We start from the raw sequence: 25,196 nt of genomic DNA on the forward strand, positions 1-25,196 counted from the left end.
CCCATCACTAAAGCATACCCACTGCACATACCCATACAACCCCCTAAACCATCCTCACACAAGGTCTCACAGAGGAATGCAAGCACTGGGGTACACGGTCACCCACCGATTGCACACCATGACACACACAGATGTATTAACCATCCTTTTATACCCCTGCAGGACCCCTACCCAACGTCACCGGACAGGTATGTCCACACATGTCCACAATACCAACAGAACAGCACCTCTGTCCAACTGGATCTAGATGACCAGCCCGGCCCATCGGGGATCTCGGGACAGTCGGTTCCCATCACCCAGTCACAGGCCACTACAGACCTTCCACCCTCTGGAAACACCAGCACAGCACCCACCCAGCGGGCCCATACCTCCGTCCCCAGGACACGTCAATCAGCAGTGTGTCCACCACTACAGGGAACCCAGGATAACCCACCACCCCAACAACAACAGGGATCTGGGAGCAGTGGTAGTTGGCACACGGTCCAGTGGACGGAGGCCCAGGAACACAGGGGAACTGGGAGGACTGCTGTGTGACAGGGGGCGGACAGGCAAAGGGAACCCACTCTCCACAAGGCCCTCTCCATCATGGGAGCCTACCACCACTCCCAGGAGACGATGGCAACGGTACTGGCCAAGTTTCAGGAGACCCAGCGCCTGCAGGAGGAACAGTATATGGGCTTCAGGGAGGAACTCAGAACCATCAGCTCCACCCTGGGCACCATCGTAGGGGTGCTGAAGGAACTTGTGAACACCAGCAGGGACACTGTGGCACTACAAGGGGCCCCTGACACTAGCATGGACGATGAACTACCCACCACCTCCGCCGGTGCTAGTGGACAGGACGCCCCGCCACAGGACCACCACACCAGCACCCCACCCCCTGCAGAGGGAGAACCACCCTGCAAACAGTACCTGAGATCCAGGACAAAGACAGAGCACGATGCCAAGACCCCCGCCAAGAAATGAGACCACCCTGATTGTCATCCTACTGTCCCACTTTGTCACCCTGTCCATACTGGAACTGCCCCAGCTCCACTTCCTATGCCCATATGGGCAATGCACCTGTGAGACTAATAGACTGGACTCTGCTATGGACATTCCTCCGCCATCACCCCTCACCATTTCACTACCCCCTCCAATATTGAGCACTTAAATAAACACACTTAAAGCACAAAACAATCTGGAGTCTGTCTGTGATTTCGAAATAGTGTATTAGCAATTATAATGACAAAATGCTCTTTCAAGTTTAATGTCAACATACCTATGTCACACAGCTCTAGTCCATGAGGAATCTAAGCAGATGTCACACAGTGGGACCCACATCTGTGAAATCGTAAGGGAAAGTGACAACTCAGTGACCATACACTGGGTGAAAACGACACACAGTAGAGAGGTAGTAGTGTTAAAGTACATGTAGTAGGCAGGTTTGTATTCTTACCTGTGTCTCACTGGAAATATTGCTGGATCACTGAGTCCCTGTTGTGCATGTCTTCTTCCCCTGCTTCCTCGTCTTCACTGTCCACAGGCCCCACAGCTGCAACAACACCGCCATCTGGACCATCCTCCTGCAGAAAAGGTACCTGTCGTCGCAAAGCCAAGTTATAAAGCATACAGCAGGCCACGATGATCTGGCACACCTTCTTTGGTGAGTAGAATAGGGATCCACCTGTCATATGGAGGCACCTGAACCTGGCCGTCAGGAGGCCGAAGGTCCACTCGATCACCCTCCTAGTTCGCCCATGGGCCTCATTGTAGCGTTCCTCTGCCCTTGTCCTGGGATTCCTCACTGGGGTCAGCAGCCATGACAGGTTGGGGTAACCAGAGTCACCTGCAAATGGTGAGGGACAACTGTCAGACACGCACTAACCTGGAGGGATATCGCCAGACCCAGACAACCATTCCCACTGACTTGCTTCCAGGTGCTCACCTAATAGCCACACACGGTGCCTCTGGAGTTGACCCATCACATAAGGGATTCTGCTATTCCGCAGGATGTAGGCATCATGCACTGAGCCAGGGAACTTGGCATTCACATGGGAGATGTACTAGTCTGCCAAACATACCATCTGTACGTTCATCGAATGATAACTCTTCCGGTTTCTGTACACCTGTTCACTCCTGTGGGGGGGTACCAAAGCCACATGTGTCCCATCAATGGCACCTATGATGTTGGGGATGTGTCCCAGGGCATAGAAATCCCCTTTCACTGTAGGCAAATCCTCCACCTGAGGGAAAACGATGTAGCTCTGCATGTGTTTCAGAAGGGCAGACAACACTCTGGACAATACGTTGGAAAACATAGGCTGGGACATCCCTGATGCCATGGCCACTCTTGTCTGAAAGGAACCACTTGCAAGGAAATGGAGCACTGACAGCACCTGCACTTGAGGGGGGGATACCTGTGGGATGGCGGATTGCTGACATCAGGTCTGGCTCCAACTGGGTACACAGTTCCTGGATTGTGGCACGGTCAAGCCTGTATGTGATAATCAAATGTTGCTCCTCCATTGTCGACAGGTCCACCAACGGTCGGTACACCGGAGGATGCCGCCTTCTCCTCACATGTCCCAGCGGACGGTGCCTATGAAGGACAACAGCAAACACAGAGTCAAACAACTCAGAGGTACGTGCCCACAGTTTACACAGAACACCTATCATACACAAAAGGTGGCCTGTATGTGTGTTGAGTCTAGGCCTAGGTATGTGTGACGCAGTTGGAAATGAAGCCATGTGGGCCCCTGAAATGGCGGCTGTCTGACCTGTAAAGTGGGACAATGGGATGTGAGGTAACTGCGCTGGCGTAGTACACCGTCGCGGTAGGCGGTCGAAGACCGCGGCGCAATGCTGCATTGGTTAACATTGGACCCTATGAGTCCCAGGAGCCAATGGCGATGTACGCCGGCGGTGACGGTACGCACCACCGCGGACGTGACCGCCATTTTCTATCACTTTAATCACTCGATACCTGATCTTCGACAGGAGAGGACCTACACTGCAAGTGCTGCTGTTACCTCGGTCTGGAAGAGACAATGGCTCGAGTGTCTGGGGAAAGTGCCCCTGCCTTCACATCGGAGGAGTTGGAGAAACTCGTGGATGGGGTCCTCCCCCAGTACAAGCTACTCTACGGCCCTCCGGACAAACAGGTAAGTACACAGGGAGCATGTTGTATGGGCTATGCCTGTGTGGAGAGGGCTGGATGTAAAAAGGAAGGGGGGAGAGTGCTGCGTGCATGAAAGACGGTGAATGCATGTGCCACATGGCAAGGGTAGGGATGGGGGCCAATCACTTCGACGGTGCAGTTGGTAATAACTTCTCTTTTTCCCCTGCACATTTCATGTAGGTCTGCGCCCACCAGAAGAATGATATTTGGCGTGCCATCGCCAAGGACGTCCGGACCCTGGGGGTCTACCACAGACGGAGCACCCACTGCCGGAAAAGATGGGAGGACATTCGCCGCTGGAGCAAGAAGACGGCGGAGGCTCAGCTGGGGATGGCCTCCCAACGTGGGAGGGGTGCCCGTCGCACCATGACCCCCCTGATGTTCAGGATCCTGGCGGTGGCCTACCCGGAGTTGGATGGGCGCTTGAGGGCATCACAGCAGCCACAAGGGGGTGAGTACACTCTCATTCTGCTGACTTTGCGCGCAGTGGAGGTGTCTGGGTGGGGGAGGAGGGCTGTGGGTTTCCCTAGGCCAGGGTGAGTTCCGTAGACAAGGCCCCTCCGTATGTCAGGCCATGTGGCACCCCAGCCCACCTCTGTAGAGTTCCAAGTACAGCTAGTCATGCCCCTGTGTCATCTATGTGTGAAGATGTCGTCCATAGCCTTGTAGGCCATTTCCAAGAAATTGAACAGTGGAGCCCAAGAGCGCGGCGTAGTGCAGGGGGCTTCTGTGTCTGTCGTGTCCGCCAACGGTAGTGGTAATGCATGCACTCAACATGTCTTTCTTCTGTCTTCCCCCCCTTTTTGTGGTCTCCCTGTTCTTGTGTGTATTAGCATCTTCAGGCGGAGGAGCAGTGGCAACGGAGCACGAGGGAGCTGCATCCCACATGGCCCTGGAGGGCGACACTACAGAGTCCAAATTCACCAGTGGGACGGAGGGCGAGGGGAGCTCCACAGCGGGGACAGGAGCTGACACCAGCGACACAGACTCGTCCTCTGATGGGAGCTCCCTTGTGGTGGCGGCAACATCGGTGCCCCCCACATCTACAGGTACAGCCGCCACTCCCACTACCAGCACCGCCCTCCCAGCAGCCCCTCAGCCTTTGCCCCGTGCCCGCTCACCCAGGAGGGTGGGCATAACCTTCACCCCAGGCACCTCAGGCCCTGCCCCAGGCACCCCTGCTGCCCTCAGTGAGGAGGCCATTGACCTCCTCAGGTCCCTCACTGTTGGGCAGTCTACCATTTTGAATGCCATCCAGGGTGTAGAGAGGAAGTTGCAACAAACAAATGCATTCCTGGAGGGCATTCATTCTGGTCAGGCGGCCCTTCACCGAGCTTTTCAGACTCTGGCCTCAACACTGATGGCAGCCATTGTCCCCGTCTCTAGCCTCCCCCCTCCAACTTCCTCAACCCGACCCAATCCCCTGTACCTCAGCCTATCCCAAGCACACCTACAGACCAACATGCACACACGTCAACACCCAAGGGAAGCTCAGGCAAACATAAGCACCACACATCCCACAGGCACTCATGCAAGCATCACACGCATGCAGACACACCAACATCCACTGCCTCCACTGTGTCCCCCTCCTCCTCGTCTCCCTCCTCCCCGCCAATCTCGTCTAAACTCACACCTGCATGCACTACCTCTACAGCCACTACGTCCCTCTCCAGCACACCCACCACCACACCCCGCTCACGTGCAGTCACCACCCCCACTACCATTCACACGTCCCCTGTGTCCTCTCCCAGTGTGTCTATGACGCCCCCTCCCAAGATACACAAATGCAGGCACACACCCACCCAGCAGTCATCCACCTCACAACAGCCTCCTGCGCATGCACCTTCACCCAAAGTCACCAAACGTACACCTCCTACAACCACCACCTCTTCCTCCACTCCCAAACCCCATCCAGCTACCCGTCCCACTGTGTCCAAAAAACTTTTCCTGTCCAACCTTGACCTCTTTCCCACACCTCCCCCACCCCGTCCGTCTCATTGTTCCCGAACTAGCACCTCAGCCACAACATCTCCGGGACCAGTGGTGCCTGTAGTCACCGGAATGTGGAGTGCACTGGCCACCAGGGCAGCCAGTGTGGCACGGAGCCACAGCACAGACATTCCCCTACCTGTGAAGCATCAGAAGTTGGCAAGTGTCCAGTGGGAGAGGGGGAAGACTCCAGCCACCAAAGCCGCTCCCAGGGGTCCCGTTGGGAGTGTGGAGTCAGCTGTGACACCTTCCAAGGTGGGAAAGGGCCACAAGAAACCCGGCAAGTCTGGGAAGAGCTGCACGGCAGAGAAGACCACCATCATCCCCGCTGCTCAGGAGGCCAGCACAAGCCTAGCTGCCCAGGAGGCCACCGCTAGCACCAGCCCAGCTGCCCATGAGGCCACCACCAGCACCAGCCCAGCTGCCCAGGAGGCCACCGCCAGCAACAGCCCAGCTGCCCAGGAGGCCATCGCCAGCACCAGCCCAGCTGCCCAGGAGGCCACTGCCAGCACAAGCCTAGCTGCCCAGGAGGCCACCGCCAGCACAAGCCCAGCTGCCCAGGAGGCCACCGCCAGCACAAGCCCAGCTGGGCCATGAAGGACCACCAGCAAAAGGCCCGCTGGGCCATGAAGGACCGCCAGCAAAAGGCCCGTTGGGCCATGAAGGACCACCAGCCCCGCTGGGCCATGAAGGACCGCCAGCAGCTGAGACCCTGCAATGGAGACCGCCATCTCAAGCACCGCTGAACAGGGCACCGCCATCTCAAGCACCGCTGAACAGGGCACCGCCATCTCAAGCACCGCTGAACAGGGCACCGCCATCTCAAGCACCGCTAGCCCATGAGCAGCAGGGGCACTGACGCAACTGAGTCCGTCACGGGGTGAATGATGTACTCTGGACACCATGCCCCCTCCAGAACCAGTGGAGACTGTCATCCACTGCCTCTGTCCTTAACAGGATGAAGCACTCTGGGCACCATGCCCCCTCCAGAACCAGTGGAGACTGACATCCATTACCTCAGTCCTTAACAGGATGAAGCACTCTGGGCACCATGCCCCCTCCAGAACCAGTGGAGACTGACATCCTCTACCTCTGTCCTTAACAGGATGTAGCACTCTGGGCACTATGCCCCCTCCAGAACCAGTGGAGACTGTCATCCACTTGTGAGACTGTGGCTTTGCACTCCCCAGGATTGAACAGTGGGCAGACCACCCACTGTAGAGACTTGAGAGACTGTGGCTTTGCACTCCCCAGGATTGAACAGTGGGCAGACCACCCAGTGTAGGGACTTGTGAGAATGTGGCTTTGCACTCCCCAGGATGTAACAGTGGGCATGTGGCCCCCTCGTGGATTTGTAGTCGTGCACTCAAGCGACTGAGGTGCCCCCCCTTTCCCTCCCCCTGAGGTGCCTGTTTTCTTGGTATCTGATGCCCCTGCGGTGTTCTCTCCATCATGGCCGGGGATCTTGTGTGGGCCTCGCCCATACCGTGTGGTCCCAGTGTTCCACGGACTATCTTAGTGCACTACCTGGACTACTATGCTTGGTATTTATTTTGTGCATGGTGTATATATATATTTCTGCCTATTTGTTTTTAATATATTACAATGGTTACACTAATTTTCTATTGTCTTTCTTCCAGGGGGGTTGGGGGGTGTAACTGTGATGTATTGATATGCATTTGTGTGTGTTGTAGTGGGTGAGGGTGGGGGTGTTGCATGTGTGTGTCCCTGTTTTTTCCCTCCCCCCTCCCCTGTGTCGTAGGTGCAGTACTCACCGTGGTCTTCGCCGCCGGCGTTTGTGCTCCTGGTAGAGGAGCAGGAAGACTATCGCAGGGAGAATTTGGAATTCCGGGTCCATGGTGTCCTCTTTCCTCATGGGGTGTGTAGAGGTGAACGTTTTCCCTTCGGGATTCCTGTATCCGCCGTGTTTTTATCCACGGTGAATCCGCCCCGGAAAAGGTGGCGGATTGGCCTGTCATAATAGTGTGGGCGGTACATTGTCCCCCGCCTGTCTGTTGGCGGAGACCGCCGCGCTGTTTGTTTGTACCACCGTGGCGGTCGGAGTGTTAAAGTGGCTGTCTTTGCTGGCGGTTTCCGCCAAGGTCGTAATTGCAATTTTTTTACCACTGGCCTGTTGCCGGTTTTGCCGCCGCTTTAACACCGTCCGCCAGGGTTGTAATGACCACCTAAGTCTTTTTGGTCCTGAAACTTCAGGGAACAGGAGGCAAGCTCTATCCATGCCCTTGGAGAGCACTTCTTCACCACAGCCAGAGAGCAGCAAGGCAGCAGTCCTTCACAGAAAGCAGTCAGGTGAGTCCTTTGGGCAGCCAGGCAGTTCTTCTTGGCAGGATGCAGGTTCTGGTTACAAGTTTCTTCTTCAGGAAGTGTCTGAGTTGGTAGGGGCAGAGGCACTGTTTATATACCCAAATGTGCCTTTGAAGTGAGGGAGACTTCAAAGAGTGGCTTAGAAGTGCACCAGGTCCCCTTTCATTTCAATCCTGTCTGCTAGGGTCCCTGTAGGGGGTCTGGCAGTCCTTTGTGTGAGGGCAGGCCCTCCACCCTCCCAGCCCAGAATGACCCATTCAAAATGCAGATGTATGCAGGTGAGGTTGAGTATCCTGTGTTTGGGGTGTGTCTGAGTGAATGCACAAGGAGCTGTCAACGAAACCCAGCCAGACATGGATTGTAAGGCACAGAAAGATTTAAGTGCAGAGAAATGCTCACTTTCTAAAAGTGTAATTTCTAAAATAGTAATATTATATCCAACTTCACCAGTCAGCAGGATTTCATATCACCATTCTGGCCATATTAAATATGACCTTACTACTCCTTTCAGATCAGCAGCTACCACTCAAACAATGTATGAGGGCAGCCCCAATGTTAGCCTATGAAGGGAGCAGGCCTCATAGCAGTGTAAAAATGAATTTAGGAGTTTTACACTACCATGACTTGTAACTACACAGGTACATGCCCTGCCTTTTGCCTACACAGCACCCTGCCTTATGGGCTGTCTAGGGAATACCTTAGGGGTGTCTTGTATGTAGAAAAAAGGGAGTTTTAGGCTTGGCAAGTACTTTTAAATGCCAAGTGGAATTGGCAGTGAAACTGCACACACAGGCCTTGCAATGGCAGGCCTCAGACAAGGTTAAGGGGCTACTGAAGTGGGTGGCACAATCAGTGCTGCAGGCCCACTTCAGGTGTCTGGCATATTTGTCTGACAGTGCTATAAACATAGCTCTGGGTATGGGTGGTTTGTTTCCTTTAGAGACAACTAAATTACTGATTCAGAACGTCCCATTGCCGGACATAAGGACAGTGGTAATGGAGGTATGATTGATTGTGATTGAGAACATTAATTGAGTCATAGATTTTTTTAATTCAAGATCTTTTGAATTATGGTTATGCATTATTGCACATCCTGTAAAGGATTCTTGGCCGCATCCAAAGGCCTGATAAGTGGCTGGCATACTGTCAAGCTTGACTGAAGGTTTACAATGTTGCAGAAAATCTTTCCTGTTCAGCTCCTACTCTGGGAATTGGTAAGATTCCCACACATCAATCAGAGAAAATTAATGAAAATGGGTAGGGGGGAAAAAGAGAGAGAGAGGGACAGGTGTCACACATCTGTTTCTTTGTATTTACAAGGGCTTTGAAAGACTCAGCAAAGAGGTAGATCTTGGTGACAAATAAACATGCAGTTATCAGGAGAATAAATGCAGAGTTGCAAACAACCCGACATTTAGCTTTGAGGTTTTCTTATGGGACTCTATTTTTAGAATGCACTGTAGTGAACACCAACCAACCAGGATACAGGCATTGACACCCAGGATGCCAAGACAGTCAGTATTTATTTACAAAGAAAGACGGAATGAAGAGAATAAAAAACCAAAACAACAAGAATCCTATTGTACATTTGCTAACATATGGAAAATAGAGAAGAGGGAAAATATTAAGGTGAATTAATCAGATTACCGTGCCAAATTAGTAGCCATAAAATAGATAGTTGCAAGGGCACCTCTGTATGCTTCAGTACTCACCATTCCTAATTTCCCCCAAAATGGTTAGCCTATCTCAGTATTAGTACACAAAGGGGATAGTGTTCTAGTTCTTGAGTTCAACTTCCATTGCCTGGCTTTCCTTTGCTTCCAGTAAATCTGACAACTGATGCTGCTGTAATGTGAAAGTGGATCTGTGACCTGTAATCTGCCATCCATATTCTGTTGAGCTGACTGCTTTCTTCCATCAAAGCTTGTGTGATCTCCTGATATGCTTTAACTCCTGTGTATGAATCCCTTCTCAGCCAACTGAGGGCAACTTCCCTGACTGCTGTTTCCTATAGGAATCCCTCCTTATAGCCTAGAGAAAACTAGAATTGTTGTTCCAACTTGTAGCTTCAATATGTCTGCACTAGGCCCTGCTGCAAGAACTGACAAAGTAAAATCTCTGAACAGGTTCACTGGGATTAGATGTGGGCTAATGATCAGAGCTGGTGACTTTGGAACTGGGGTACCAGATTTAAGTCCCAGTGTCGGCCCAGCATCCTCTGGTTCTGGGTAAATCACTTGATCTCCCATGCCTAAAAAAAGTGAGCTTGTGTAATGTAATCTAGTGCTCATGTGAAGCGCTCTAATGCCCTTGGGCCACATTTATATAAAACTGCCAAGACTTTAAGAAAAGTACATTCTACCTATGCATGCTGGAGTGGCTACTTGCCACCTGGTGCATGTGCCACCTGAGAGATTCAAGTCCAAGTATGTATGAGAAGGACCTGTGTTACAGAAGGGTTCTGAACCTGTGACAGAAATATCAACATGTTGGTACGCGACACATGACTGTGGAGACCTGTACAAATTTTGAAGGGACGCCTACAACTATGCCCAAAAGAACTGAATTCAGTATGCTTAATCTAGAAGGAAGTATTATCAATAACTGCTTAATAAGATAGTTTTGAATATTTGTCTAGAGACCTGTTGGGCCTGGGCGCACCCAAAAAATAAAGTTACAGATGCATCAATCAATCAATCAGGATTTATAAAGCACAGCCAATCACCTGTGAGGGTCTCAAAGCTTTGAAGTTGCTAGCTGCTTCACAGTGCTCTGTTCATTCAAACAACCATGTATTGAGTCATTTTCTGAATTCCCGGAGCGATGTGGAGTTCCAGAGGTGATGGTCATTCCAGGCTTTGGCCGCCAGGTGAGAGAAGGAGCGTCCTCTGCTGTTGGATCAGTGGATCCTGGGGATTCTGTGAGGAAAGGGTAGGCAGATCGCCGGTGTCTGTTCGTTTGGCGGAAGGTCACTTGTTTGTCGATTTATGGTGATCCTTCATTATGCAGGACTTTGTATCTGTGAGTCAGCATGTTGAACTGGCATCTCTTCTGGATCAATCAATCAATCAGGGATTTGTAAAGCGTGGCTACTCACCCATGAGGGTCTCAAGGTGCTGGGGGAGGTAGGGCGGGGTATTGAGGTTGAGTCGAAGAGCCAGGTCTCGAGGTTCTTCCTGAGCTGAGACAGGGTGGGGGATTACCTGAGATGGATGGGGAGGGTGTTCCAGGTCTTGGCGGCAATGTGGGAGAAGGATCTTCCTCTGGCTGTAGTTTTCCGGATGAGGGGGATGTTGGCGAGGTCCTGGTCGGCTGAGCGGAGTTGTCTGGCAGGAGTGTAGAAGGAGAGTATGTGGTTGAAGTAGGCTGGTCTTGCATCGTGTAGGGCCTTGTAGGCATGGGTCAGGAGCTTGAAGGTGATTCTCCTGTCAATGGGCAGCCAGTGTAGGTCTCTCAGAAGGGTGGAGGTGTGGCTGTGTCGTGGGGCATTCTTAATGAGACAGGTGGAGGCATTCTGGATGTGTTGTAGTCTTTTAAGGGTCTTGGCGGTTGTTCCGGTGTAGAGTACATTGCCGTAGTTGAGGCAGCTGCTGACGAGGGCCTGGGTGACTGTCCTTCTGGCTTCGGTAGGGATCCACTTGTAGATTTTTTGAAGCATGTGTAGGGTGTGGAAGGAACCCAATGAGACGGCGCTCACCTGCTGGTCCGTTGAGAGCAATGAGTCTAAGATGACGCCGAAGTTGCGGGCACGATCGTGGAGGCGTTTCCGAGGGCAGTGAGCCAACAAGAATCGTTCCAGGTGGAGGGTGTGGAGCCGAGGATGAGGACTTCTGTTTTGTCCAAGTTCAGTTTGAGGCAGCTATCTTTCATCCAGGCGGCGACTGCTTTCATTCCTTCATGGAAATTATTCTTGGCCTTGGTGGGGTTGTTGGTGAGGGACACTATCAGTTGGGTGTCGTCGGCATAGGAGACGATGTTGAGTGCATGGCTTCTGACGATGGCAGCCAGTGGGGTCATGTATAGGTTAAAGAGGGTTGGACTCAGTGAGGATCCTTGGGGACTCTGCAGCTGATCTTGGTGGCTTCAGAGAGAAAAGCGGGGAGTCAGACCATCTGTGTTATGCCGGCGAGGAACGAGGAAAGCCATTGCAGTTCTGAGTCTCGGATGCCGGCATCGTGGAGATGGGTGTCAAGCGTGTTGTGTGAGACTGTGTTGAATGTGGCAGAAAGGTCCAGGAGGATAAGGGCGATGGTCTTGCCTCAGTGGAGGAGGGTGCAGATGTCGTCTGTGGCGGTGAGGAGGGCAGTCTCGGTGCTATGGTTGCTTCTGAATTCTGACTGTGAGGGGTCCAGGATGTTGTTGGCTTCCAGCAAGATGGTGAGTTGTTTGTTAACTGCCTTCTCAATGACTTTGGCTGGCAAGGGGAGCAGGGAGATGGGCCAGTAGTTCTTGAGGTCTGTCGGGTCGGCGGTGGGTTTCTTCAGTACAGGTCTGATCTCAATGTGGTTCGAACTCTATGGGAAGGTGGCAGTTTCGAAGGAGCGGTTGATGTTATGCCGGACTTTGGGTACGATGATGTGGCTGGCTTTGTTGAAGATGTGGTGAAGGCAGGGGTCAGTGGGTGCTCCTGAGTGGGTGGTTGCCATGATGTTGCGGGTCTCATTGTCGGTGATGTTGTTTCAGCGGAGGAGGGTGGGGGCGTGGTGACGCTTCAGTCGACGGGCTGGTGATGAGAGTCACGGGGAGCCCTGGGTGGTGAAGCTTTTGTAAATGTTTGTGATCTTGCAGTGGAAGTAGTTGGCAAGGTTTTCGCAGAGGTCTAGTGGCGGGGGATGTCTGTGGAGTTGGGGTTGGTGACCTCTTTGATGATGGTAAAAAGTTATTTGGTGTTGTGGGTGTTTTTATTTATGCGTTGTTCCAGGGTGAGTTTTTTGGTGGTCCTAATGAGCTGGTGGTGATGTTTGACTGCGTTTTTGAAGGTTTCATGATTTGCAGGGGTCTTGTTGGTGCGCCATTTCCTCTCTATACGTCTGCAGACCTGCTTCAATTCTTTGAGTGCTGGGGTGAACCAGTTTGCTTTCTTGGCTGTGCCTCTTGAGTGGGGTATCTTGAGGGAGGTGAGGGTGTTGGCACAGTCAGTGATCCATTTGTGGAGGTAGTGTGCAGCAGTGTTGACGTCGTCAGCCTGGGGGGGTGTTACGTTGAGGCTGGTGGTGAGCTGGGCTTCAGTGACCTTATTCCAATTTCTGCAGGGAAGTTGTGGAGCATGGTGGCAACCAATGGGTTTGTTGAAGGTGAAGTGAATGCAGCAGTGGTTGGTCCATTGGAGTTCGGCGGTGTAGCTGATGGAGACGTGGTTGCTAGCAGAGAAAATGGGGTCCAGTGTGTGACCGGCCGAGTGAGTGGGTGCAGTGACGAGTTGCTTGAGTCCGAGGTTGGCAAGATTTCGATCAGGGTGGTGGAGTTGTTGTCGTTTGGGTTCTCCAGGCAGAAGTTGAAGTTACCCAGTAGGATGTAGTCCTTGGATGTAAGAGCATGGATGGTAGCTAGGTCAGCGATGGTGTCGCAGAATGGGGGGTGGGAGCCTGGCGGCCTGTAGATGAGGGTGCCCCGCAGAGTGGTGCTAGGGTTGGATCGGGAGCCAGTGTAGCTTCTTGAGGTGTGGGGTGATGTGAGTCCATCTCGGGAGGTCAAGGATTAGATTTGCGGCTGACTTTTGTAATGCCTGTAGTCTCTTCAAGACGCATGCAGTGATTACTATGTAAAGAGTGTTATCATAGTTCAGCCTGCTGGTGATGAGGGACTGAGTGGCGGTCATTCTAGTGTCTATTGGGAGCCACCTGAAGATCTTACGGAGCATGCACAGGGTGCGGAAGAAGGTCAGTGGAGACTGTGTTTACCTGTTTCTGCATAGATAACTTGCTGTCCCAGATAATGCCGAAGATGCAGGCATAGTCGGGCGTGGGAAGAGCCGAGTTCAGCAGGCTACCAAGTATTGTTCCATGACGAGGTGTGTTCCTAAACATGAGGACTTCCGTCTTGTCCGTGTTGGGCTTGAAGCAGTTGTCCTTCATCCAGCTAGTGATGTTTACCATATATTTGTGGAAGATTGCTCTGGTGGTGAAAGGTTTTCTGAGAGCAAGAGGATGGGGTGGGTATTATCAGCATAGGAGATTATGCTGAGTTTGTGCCATCTTACGGCATTGGATAGAGCATCATGTACATGTTGAAGAGGGTGGGGCTGAGGGACGATCCTTGTGAGGCATTGCAGATGATCTCCTTGGGTTCTGAGGTGAATGGTGGGAGACAAATTCTCTGGGTTCATCCGGGGAGGTATGAGGTGATCCATTGGAGGGCACCTCCCAGGATTCCGATTTGGCAGAGTCTGTTGATCAAAATGTGGTGGGAGATGGTGTTGAAGGTGGCTGACAGGTCAAGGAGGATGAGGGCTGCTGTTTCGCCTTGGTCCAGGAGAGCCCTGATGTCATAAGTAGCTGCAATCAGGGCTGTCTCGGTGCTGTGGTTGGTTTGGAATCTGGATTGTGAAGGGTCCAGGGGTTGTAGTGTTCCAAGTATTTGGTGATATGCTGGTTGATTGCCTTTTTGAGAACCTTCACCCTAAAGGAGAGCAAGAAGATGGGCCAACAGTTCTTCAGATCTGCTGGGTCAGCGGATGGTTTCTTCAGGAGGGGCCTCACTTCAGCGTATTTCCATTCTTCAGGGAAAGAGGCCATGGTGATGGCGGTGTTCAGGACTTTCTTGAGCTTGTCACCAATTGCCTTGCTGCACAGGTTGAAGAGGTGGTGAGAACATGGGTCTGTGGGTGCTCCAGACTGTGCAGAGTTCATGATCAAGACTGTGGATTGAGTTGCAAGAGGGCCCAATGGCCGAGCAGGTATTTGGGGTTTGTGTTCATGGGTGTGAGTAGGCTGATGCTGTCCCCAGGCGAGGGTTGGAGTTTGAAGATCTCATAAATGGCTAAGATCTTGTCCTGGAAGAAGGTCGCCGGGGTGTCACTCAGTTTTTGGGAGGGGATGATGTTGTTTCCAGTAGCTGCTGTTTTGGAGAACTCCTTCATGATGGTGAAGAGCTCTTTGCTTTCATTTGCACTGGCTTCTATGCTGTCTGCTAGAGTGTTCTTCTTTGCTTCTCTCAGGAGGCGGTGGTACTGTTTGAGTGCTGTTTTTAAGGTGGTATGGTCTGTTGTCACTTCTGTTAGAGTTGCCAGCAGTTGCATATTGAGGATTTCGGCTCTGCTCTGAAACACCTGGCTCCTCTGGTACTTTGGGTTTGACTGGCTTAGTGGGTGATTGTGTCAGAGCATTCCGTGATTCACTGGGAGAAGATCTTTGCACCCTGTTCTGGTTTGGGTGGCGTGTCTGGGAGGTGGGAATTGAGAGTTTTGTTCCGTTAATTGTCTCATTTTCCAGTTTCTGCGTGTAGAACTTGGAAGTGTGGTGCTAACGTTGGTAGACCCTGCGATGGTGAAGTGGATGCTGTAGTGGTCGGTCTAGGTGAGCAATGAGACGTGGTTGTACTTGACTCTGTTGCTGGACATAAAAATGGGGTCCAGCGTGTGTCCTGAGATGTGGGCATGGTCAGTGACAAGTTGTTGGAGGCCGATGTTGCTCATGCTTTCCAGGAGGTTGGTTGTGTTGGTGTTGTCGAGTTGGAAGTTAAGGTCTTCTAGGAAGATGTAGTCCTCAGAGTCAATGGCAATTGGGATGATGATGTCAGGGATGATGTTGCAGAAGCTGGGGCATTGTCCCGGTGGTGTGTACGCAAGAGAGCCCCTGATGGTGCTTTTTCTGTATGTGTGAACTTGTAAAATGAGATGCTCCATTATCAGGGTTGGGTCATCTAAGGAGGTTGTGCAGTGGATGGTGTCCCTGTAGATGATGGCAATTCCACCTCCATGTTTGTTGATTTGGTTGCGGTGTATTATCTTGTAGCCTTCTGGTGTGGAAATATATGGCTTGGATGTGGGGTTCAGCCAGGTCTCTGTGAAGAAGATGACATACGGATTGAGGGATGAGACTGTGTCCCAGATCTTCATGGCGTGTTTGCCAAGTGATTGGGCATTGAGTAGAATGCACTGGAGTTGTGCCATTGCAGTCTCGGTCGACTTGGTGGGCGCAGTTGTGTTTGCAGTGGCTTTGGCATTTGTGGTTGCTTCGGTGTTGCAGGTGAAGTGGCAGTGCTAGAAGGAGATTGGTCCTCTGGTGGTGCGTGGATTTGTGCGGCACCAGTTGTTGTTGATGCACCTAGGGTACAGGGCTTGGAGGTCTGCAGCAGTGTAACTGCACTGGATGGAATAACCAGGGTTTCTGGTACTGGACGTGTTCAAGGGGCAGACGGGCACAGAAGGGCTTGCCTTTGGTGCCCCAGTGGCGCGCCCACTACACTGCCACACTGTGGCCTCCATTAAGTAGTTCGTGGTAGGCGGGAGGGGTGCTAGGAAGCAGTGAGTTGGGCTATGTGGGAGGCGGGAAAACGGGTGACAGGCAGGAGTGACAAAAGAGGAAAGAACAAGGAGAAGCAGTGAAAATTTACAGAAATGCACAAGTAGGTAATTAGAACATGGGGGAAAGACAATAGAGAGAGGTTAAAAAAATAAGGAAAAAGCAGGAGAAAGCACTCCGAAAAAGGGGGGAAGGAAAGAGAGAGCAGTAAAGAAATGAAAAAAAAGCAGGAGAAAGCACTCAGAAAACAGGGGAAGGAAAGAGAAAGATGGAAAAATGATGAAAAAAGCAGGAGAAAGCACTTAGAAAATGGGAGGAAAGGAAGGAGAGAGAAGTAAAAAATAAGCAAAAGCAAGAAAAGGCACTCAGAAAAACAGGGAGGAAGCAGAACGCCACAGCAGCACAGGAGAGCTGGGCCTGGGACCAGCACAATGGGGTCCATTAAGTAGGTCCTGGGAGACGGGAGGTGCGCTGGGAGGCAATGGGAGGGGCTAGGTGGGAAGCAGTAAAAATGGGTGGCAGGTGGTAGCGGTAAATGAAGAAAGAGCAATGAGAAGCAGGGAAAAATTAGAGAAAAGCAGGAGAAAGCACTAAAAATAATGGTGGAATGAGGGGTGAAGAAGTAAAAATGAGGGAAATGTAGGAGAATGCACTCAGAAAATGAGGGAAAGGAGGGAGAAAGAACTAAAAAATGAGGCAAAAGCAGGAGAAAGAGCTCACGAAACAGGAGAAAGGAAGGAGAGAGCAGTAAAAAAATGATTTAAATGCAGGAGAAAGCACTTTGAAAACTGGGGAAAGGAAGGAGAGAGCAGTAAAAAATGAGGGAAAAGCAGGAGAAAGCACTCACAAAGCAGTGGAAAGGAAGGAGAGAGTAGTAACAAAACAAGGGATAAAAAGGAGAAAGCACTCAGAAAATAGGGAAAAGAAAAGAGAGCAGTAAATAAGTGAGGGGAAAGCAGAAGAAGGCACTTAGATAACGTGGGAAAGAAAGGAGAAAGAAGTAAAAAACGAGGAATAGCATGAGAAAGCACTCAAAAACGGAGCAAAAGAAAGGAGAGAGTAGTAAAACAAATGGGGTAAAAGTGGGAGAAAGCACTCTGAAAATGGGAGAAAAGAAGGAGAGAGCAGTTAAAAAATGAGGGAAAAGCAGGAGAAAATGTTCAGAAAACGGGGAAAGGAAGGCAAACGCAGCCAAAAAGAGGAAAAAGCAGGAGAAAGCACTCAGAAAAACTGGAAGACAGCTGAGCAGTGCAGCGGACTGGAAGAGCTGGGCCTGGGACCAATGCATCACATTAGCACACTCCTTGTTTTCAGTGGGGCAGCTTTCACATTTGTATAACGTTTAAACGGCCACAACTGATTTTCCACATTTTTTATCTTGTTTATTGAAGTTCCTTTTATTTAAAGTTGAAGTTTGATTCTAAATTGTTTATTTCTATAACCGTATTGTACTTTGTATGTTTTGTTTGCAGATAACATCACACTCATGTTCTCAGTCGATTTCCTTGCTGTTTAGGCTGCTTAGGCTGCCCTACCATATAGAATCCAAGGTTTTAAAATCAGTTTACCTTTCTAGTTCATTCTATTTGGGCAGCGTAGGATCTGCGTCACAGCTCACATGAAAAGGTTGGTCTTTCTCCATCATAGACATTCAGATTACCTACTTGATTAATATTAACATTGGATTGACATACTATAGCATAGGCCAGCATTCCTCTAGTACGGCATAGACAGAATCTGTTCACGAAGGTGTTCTGGCTCGTGTGAAGCTGTTGACCAGCTCACAGTGCCACAGCCAGTGCTCTAAGTCTAAACATAGCATATAATCGTTTAGCCCCAAATGGAATATCTGAAATTTCAATAAAGCCAGAGTTAAGTGGTGAAGAAATTGCACCAATGTGTTGAAAATCAAATGTCAGTTCTGAGCAACATTAAATTTGCCTCACTCACGGGAGTGGCTTTAAAAGCATTGCACCGGGGCTGTCACTGCAGCCTGACCTGCTGTTGGCTAAAGATTCAGCAAGCACATACCAAAAATGGTTCATGTTTGAAAACCTACCTCTAACATTAACTAAGCCACCTTTAGATTTGTCTGTGAAGTCCACAAGACCAAAGTGCATTATGTATAGATGTGAGACATGCCAAGTAAACAGGTGTCATGTCTTTGTAGTAACAGATTTGAAAAGTGCTATTTACTGCACAGACTAAGTGGGCCTATCCATTTGCAAAGGCTTGATGTAAGTATACAATTGGCATTTCTATAACTTGGCTTAGTGATACACTACAATAGCCATCTTTGCATTAATTCGCAGAACTGGGACTTATGATATTATCATAGCCATAAGTCAGAACAACTACTAAATGTTGGGTGGGGGTGCAGTGTGACAACTTAGTTAGCCTAGAGTCAGGTTCTATTACATCCACTGCTAAATACAGGGGAAACAGAACACTACTATTCTGAAAAGGGACAAGCAAAGAAATGTGCTTATTTTTGCAGCCAATCTAGGAGAGGACTGATGCCTTGGATCTTGCTTTTCTTTTGATCCAAGCCCAGGAGGTAATTCTAAAACGAGCAGAAAAGCTGACACCTTTTATCCCCAGATATATCAATAACAATAAGTGTATCTTTATAGAAGAACCAAATCAGTGGGATCTGGGGCTCATCTTGGAACCAAGGCTATGGAAAATGGTTGAGCCTGACTCCCACTATTCTTGTATCATGAAAGCTGCCAGTGCTATTGTTGGAGCCCTAGAAGTGGTTAGTATGAGGGTATTCAGCATCCTGTTGAGGCCACTTTTGAATGTCGCCTCAAATAGAGGTGAGGGAAGTATTTTTTCACTTCAAGCCCTTCGTCTAGTCCCCCAGAGCTTCTTGGAACATTTGGGAGCATTAGAAGCACCACTGAAGAACAGAACGTATTGCTACAAGTGCAGAAATTGTGGCATTTGCCTTCACCAGCCAGTTAAAACCTCAAAGTATGTTGCTGCAAGTGAGTAACACGTTTCTGGACAGGGGAACGTTTTCTAATTACTGGATTATTTTTAAGATCATTCCAGTGAAGACTTTAGTTTGCTTTAGTGCTTAAAAGTGAAATGACAGATGTTGACAAGTAGCTGTTTAAGAAGGACAGCCCATAGGGTAACATTGACATTTGAAGATCTTCATTGTTTTCTACGCTCACCTTTTTGCCTTTTCATTAAAAATCCAAAGTTCCTTATACTCTTCAATTGTTGTTGTTTTGCTATCATGTTCATCATTATTGCAATTTCTTTTAGCAAAATTGGCCTGACATCTTCACTACTTAATTTAATGATTTGAGTGTTGCAATGGTGCTGCTCAAATACTTTACACACACTTTCCCTGGGGATGGAGGTTGTGGATTTATGGGATTAATTAAAAGTTAATAATTCAGTTTCTAAAATTCCTTTACCCCTACCATACCCCCTCCACTCGTGCACACATATACCAATGACACCCCAAAACACCCATACAAGCACTGATAGAAAAGATCCACCTAAACAGCACATCCATCAACCACATATAAAATATTCTTCCTTTTACACAACACACACTCTTTAAATCACCAGATCTATTGGTGTAGGCAGTTCTTGTCTTGGACGGAATCAATTATCCAGGGTTTGTGAAAATTGGTAGCATAACATTGACATGATCTCAAAACCAGACATACGGGCTTATTGAAGTAGGATCTGTGATGCAAATTAAATTACTGAAGCATCGATCATGACTGTTGTGGTGGGGATAACATAAACATTTGTTGTTCATTTTTAGAAATGTTTCTTTTTTAAATGCTTTAGCAAATTACTTCTAGCACTCAATAGAGCCCAAAAAGTAGATTCAGTTTTAAAGTATGAAGTATTTGGCAACATCAGTAATTTAATTGCCACACCTTTCAAATAGTTCATTAAAACAATCACCAACTATAACTGCAGCAGTGTTAATGATCACCCGTGAGCTGCTTCCCTACCGAAAACATCAAACACTTGTAATGTTCCATTTCAAACAGGATAACTACTTAACATTGTATCTGACTTTTATCTATAGTAATTTTGTTCTAATCATGCTTTTATCACACATGCTTTTCCCTGAAATGAATTTAAATTTGAGTATGAAACGTTTATAGTTTAAATATCGCTCTATCTGCCTTTTGCTTATATGGATTAAACATATGAGGGTGCAGATCTGGTGGATTAAATACTTATCACGTGACTTTGCTAGCAACTGCATTCAATCAATGCAGTGTTCTAGCACATGTGCATTTTTGGTGCATGGTTGTTTTCGAAATTAAATTATGGGACTTACGTGTTTTCCTGGCCGAATCTTCTATAAAGAGTGAGGAGATATCTTCATCTACTCCGACCTCATTCTTAGCGATGCAGGTGTACGCCCCGGTGTCTTCGTAACGCACATTGCTGATGTGAAGTTCACTCGCATTGGCTGATCAAAGATAGATCACACACCATGTTACTCAGATGCAACAATACAAAGCCACACATCCAAGGATTAGTGCCATTTCTTCAGCTATTGGTGACAAATAAATAAATCAAAGAGAATTATGCCCCTGCCAACTGTCCCTCTGACCCTACGAGTAAGGAGGAAATACAAACTGGTGGAATTGATTGGGTTAGGTTAGAGTGGTTTTATTAATTAGAAGAAATAAAGTCTGGCTAAGCCACAGCCAGATTGCACTGACATCTATTCATATTTGCAGAAAGAAAGATGCACTTCTATTTTATGTGCCCCCACTTTTTCATATGTGTTTCATATTCAGATTTGGAAGTTTTTGTGTGTTTTTCCATTGCAGGAAATGAGCGAAATAGATGCTACCACGATGGTCTTGTTTACTGAGCAAAACTTAACTGTAATCATTTGTGTTCCTCTTGAGGAAGCCAAGTCCAGTACGTTCATATCTTTGTAACTTTTAAATCTTTTCTAGGTACCTTTCATTAGTTGAACTGTGAATTGTATTTGCGAATTATATAAACATCAGGTAATTTGCTTCATTTTCCATGCACGCCTCAATCATCAATATGCAGCAAAAGGAAGTGTTCCTAGCTGTATCTTTTTTGATGCACCTTATGTATTATAAAAGTTGTTGGTCTCTTAATGTGTTACATTGCTACTACAACTCAGTTTTGTTGTCTATCACCACTAAATGTGCGTGGCTCCGGTTTCTAATCCCTATAAGAGATTATATTTATGGGAGATGGGCCAGAGGTTATAGTGCACTGTTTGAAGGTAGATTCTATGTAAATCCTCTTGCTTAGGTTAATTTGGTTCTGGCTGCTTACTTTCCTTGGATGTAGACCTCACTGAGAGTGTGACTCAATTTTCTCAGCATCATGATAATTATTAATAATATTTATGAATGGTAGAGGGTTGGTGATTGTCACTTATTTAGTGGGACAAACTCCACCTCATATTGTTCCAGAGGTCAGCTGTCTGGTTATAATAAACAACTTGCACTCCTCTTTAAATCTATGAAGAGGTCTGCCTAGTAACCTCGGCCACCCCTCTCCTGGTGGAGGATGGCACAACAAACCTAAAGTTCTTCATCAAGTAGGTTGGGATTTATGTGCTTACAGTGAAGTGACAGGTGTGGCCACTCCACTGAGGGTGCTAATCTTTGTTGAGCAGGTGTCATGTTTGTTGTGCCCACACGGCAATGAGTTTTTGTCATCAAGCAACAAACAGGAGTCTGTTTCCTGAAAACCACAAAAAATGTCCGTGGTATGCAGGGAGTTTTCTCCTTGTGTGTTAGGGTCATTGTGAGATTTCCTTGTATGGTTTTACAGAGAAGGACAATCTAGTGATGGTGCCCTGCAATCAGAAGGTGGGCAATTGCCACTAAAACCTGAAGTCCCTGTGGCAGCTGAGCCATCAGGTTAGAGGCTTTCAATGGTGGAACCAGCTGCCATCAGAAACCCTGCAGTTCTCTCACCTCTAAATGTGCAGGTGCAACTGTGAGATTGAGGCGGGAGCACTGATCAATGTCATTGTTCCTGTTCGGTCAAACTCTAAAAGAGCCCCTTTTACTTTGTGAGCCCTGAACATAAATGTGCACATGGGCCATGGTGCACATTGTCATAATGACGTAAGTGCCAGTATACCACACATGATAGAAGTGCCTTGAGACAGCTCATTTACAGCGCCTCCCCCACAACAGTTCTCTATCCTATAGCCCTGGCTGCAGGACAATACCGTATGAATTCAAAACTAAAAACAGCATGCGGTGACAAGAAGCGTCTTAAAATGCAGGATTAAGGGGCAAAGGAAAGGCCAGGTCACTGAGATTCATATTCAATGCCACTGATACATCCCACGCGCCACATAGTTTAACTAGTTTATCAAAATCATATATTGGTTTTTGTACAAGGCCTCTTGAAACCTACCACAATACAGCGTCAACTTTGATGTTGGCGGTGTTTTGACATGCGCTTCTCAAACAATGAAATACAGTTTTAAAACGAGTCACCTGTTTTATTATGACTACTTCCATTGGAAACAACCTGCACTGTACTCGATGTTTATATTCTGTCAAACCTTCTCACATCAATCACCATCTTATTTTAATGTCTCGGGAGAGGCAGAAACGAGTGCACATCATATAACTTCAGTAGTAATAATCCACAACAAGCTGAACAGTGTGACAGATTTTACCTCACAGTGCGGATGTTTTATGGTGCATGAAATGAAGGAGCTAAAGAAACAGCGGCCTTTGGAAACACTTGTCCCCTAAAGCACCGAGCAGCAGAAATCCTGGGGAAAGTGTAGGCCTTTGAATCTCTTTCAACGGACAGGAAGTGAGGCAAGACGTTGCGCCATGAGAGGTACTGTATGACATTTAAACAGAAGAGCGCACATAAACACGATCTGAGGCGAATGCTACTGGGCAGGCGCAGCTAGAATGCTATGGCATATCATTAATTCGGACTATGATCACCAGCCACATATGATCAGCAATAATAATAATAACCTACGTTGCAAAATATTTGTATGTAGCACTATTTGTTTGACAATAATCTATCAAAAACAAATACTCCATCAGAGTTAGAAATATAATTAAAAATGGAATGTTAGGAACATTTCGCGTCTTTTTTAACAGTCCATGCATCATATTTGTTTGATATGAGTCAAAAGAGGTTCGCATAATCATTTTGCATTTATTTCTATTACTTAGAAGGGAATTACATTTAATCTCCCTCTCCTATTTTACTACCTTTAAAGGATTTGTTTAAAACATTCTGTATACATAGCTGAAAGCACAGCGTCGAGTGTACAGGTAATGGACCAAACCCTGTAATTTTTAAGTGTGATTGCGAAAGCATTAACATGTAAAAACGTCACACTGCAGTGAGAAGTTCAGGAAGACATGATTTGGCTGTTTTGAATAACTGGGTTACTTTGCTTCCACAAACAGGCAGAATCGTGTGCAATGTAATGCTGCTCTTAAAGTTTAGTCACTATGATGACTATCCCCTGGATGGATCTGTTAGATGTGGTGATGTCACTCCTCACAAAGCAGCTTTTGTTAGCATTAGCTCTGTGAGTAACAATTTCTCTGTCTTCACACTTGAATCCCCTGGGATTATTCAGTCTAGGCTACTGGTATTTTAAAATCAAGTTTACTTTTCAGTACTGCCAATGTATTATTTGCCATTATTGATATTGTGTAGGCTCAAATTCTAAAATGACGTTGTTTAAAAAGTAGTATGATAACTCATCATCCGAGTCAATATTTTATGCGATGTTATTTTTTGTTACATGTGCAAAAGACAGGATGCGGTCCTGTAAAGTCTACGTGGAAGAGGGACCATACAAACATAATACAAATAACAAGAACCTCCACTGGCTATCGATTATAACTTTTCTTAAAACAAACACAAAAACAGTACATTAATACCGTGTGTCAATGTTTACTTCATTTATCAATTTGTTGAGTCATTTTGTAAGGGTCCTTATTCTAAAACATAAAAATTGTCAACATATACCTAATTTATCAGTGCAAACAACAACATAGGGAATAACATAAACAATAGCATATTTCCTATGGAGCTTTCAACACAAATGACACATGCACCTTAATTAGAAAAAGGAACTTTTCTTTGTCAACATAACATTAAAACTCTAGACTGGTGGATAAATCCACTTCTATTAACAGTCCCATCAATTACTTTAATGGTGCGTTATCCATGGGCCAGCTTTAGGATTAGCGCCTGTCTCCTTTGCCCATTCGTAGTGTAGTGTGGTTAGTTTTACGTATACTTTGCGCATTAGCTTCAGGCTTTAGGCCTTTGTGCACTTTGCCCTGAATGTATTTTATTCATTTGCTGACAGCTTAGAGCCTCTGTGCACTTTGCTCTAAATGCTTTTTATTAGGCTTCGTACTGTTATTTTTCAAATAGCCAGTTCTATGTTGTTGTTTTTTATTCATATCACACTGTTTTGCCTACTTCAGCACTGGAGTTCTCCATAACATATTCACTCTGTGCTTCAGTCAAGGATACAGTCTGGTACATTGCCGATAGACGTGGTAGGAGTTTAGATTTGGCATTCCTGCGTAGGGACATTTTGTGATCACGATGACATGTTAGTTATAAAATCACTTCCTTGTCCCAATACATGCAAGAGGGAGATTCCGACAGAGACCCACAGCTAGACGCTGACTGCCTCGTTGCAGATGCTGAACCAGATCACAGGCCTTTGCTCAGGTATGAGGGCTTATGTCTCCCCAGTGATTCAGAAAGGCAAGCTAGAAGCTTAACATGCTGTGCTCTAAATAGAACAAGCAGAGGGAGAGTAGAAACTGTTAGGCAATATGATAGCTTTGTTCTTATGTTTTACTCTCCTGGTGACTATTTTAATCCTACTATGTTGTATTGTTCTGGTTATTGCGGCTCACGCCTTATTATCTAAAATACAGTCGTTTTATTAAAACATTATATAAAACTTATACTGTCTTTGTCATTTGTATATGAGACCATATTGTAAATGAGAGAGTTGGTTTGGATCTGAGTGACCACGACTTCCCTGAGAAGTTCCAAAGATGTCATGCGCTCGGCTGCCTAATCATTTCTTCCCCATGGGAGAAATGAGGCACTGCTAGTTAGCCGGAGCAAAAACCGGATTTAGGGTGACAGAGTTCTTTACAAGTGGGTCAGACTCAGTCCCCCACACCGTTATCGATCCTGCTGCTTAGAAATCCAGTAGTCTCATTTAGGATAATGAGAGCCCACGCGAC

At 47.7% G+C, this 25,196-nt stretch overlaps 1 protein-coding gene across 2 annotated transcripts in view; it reads right to left on the reverse strand.

Annotated features, from left to right (window-relative positions):
* Nucleotides 1-25,196, reverse strand: part of FSTL4 (follistatin like 4) — a 2,214,882-nt gene that overhangs the window by 138,881 nt on the left and 2,050,805 nt on the right. For both annotated transcript variants that reach the window (XM_069199198.1, XM_069199197.1), the window contains exon 10: nucleotides 20,258-20,392. In XM_069199198.1, the coding sequence (XP_069055299.1) occupies nucleotides 20,258-20,392 (135 nt within the window). The remainder of the gene's footprint in view (nucleotides 1-20,257; nucleotides 20,393-25,196) is intronic.

The sequence above is a fragment of the Pleurodeles waltl genome, chromosome 7 (assembly GCF_031143425.1).
Source record: "Pleurodeles waltl isolate 20211129_DDA chromosome 7, aPleWal1.hap1.20221129, whole genome shotgun sequence".
Classification (NCBI taxonomy): Eukaryota; Metazoa; Chordata; class Amphibia; order Caudata; family Salamandridae; genus Pleurodeles; species Pleurodeles waltl.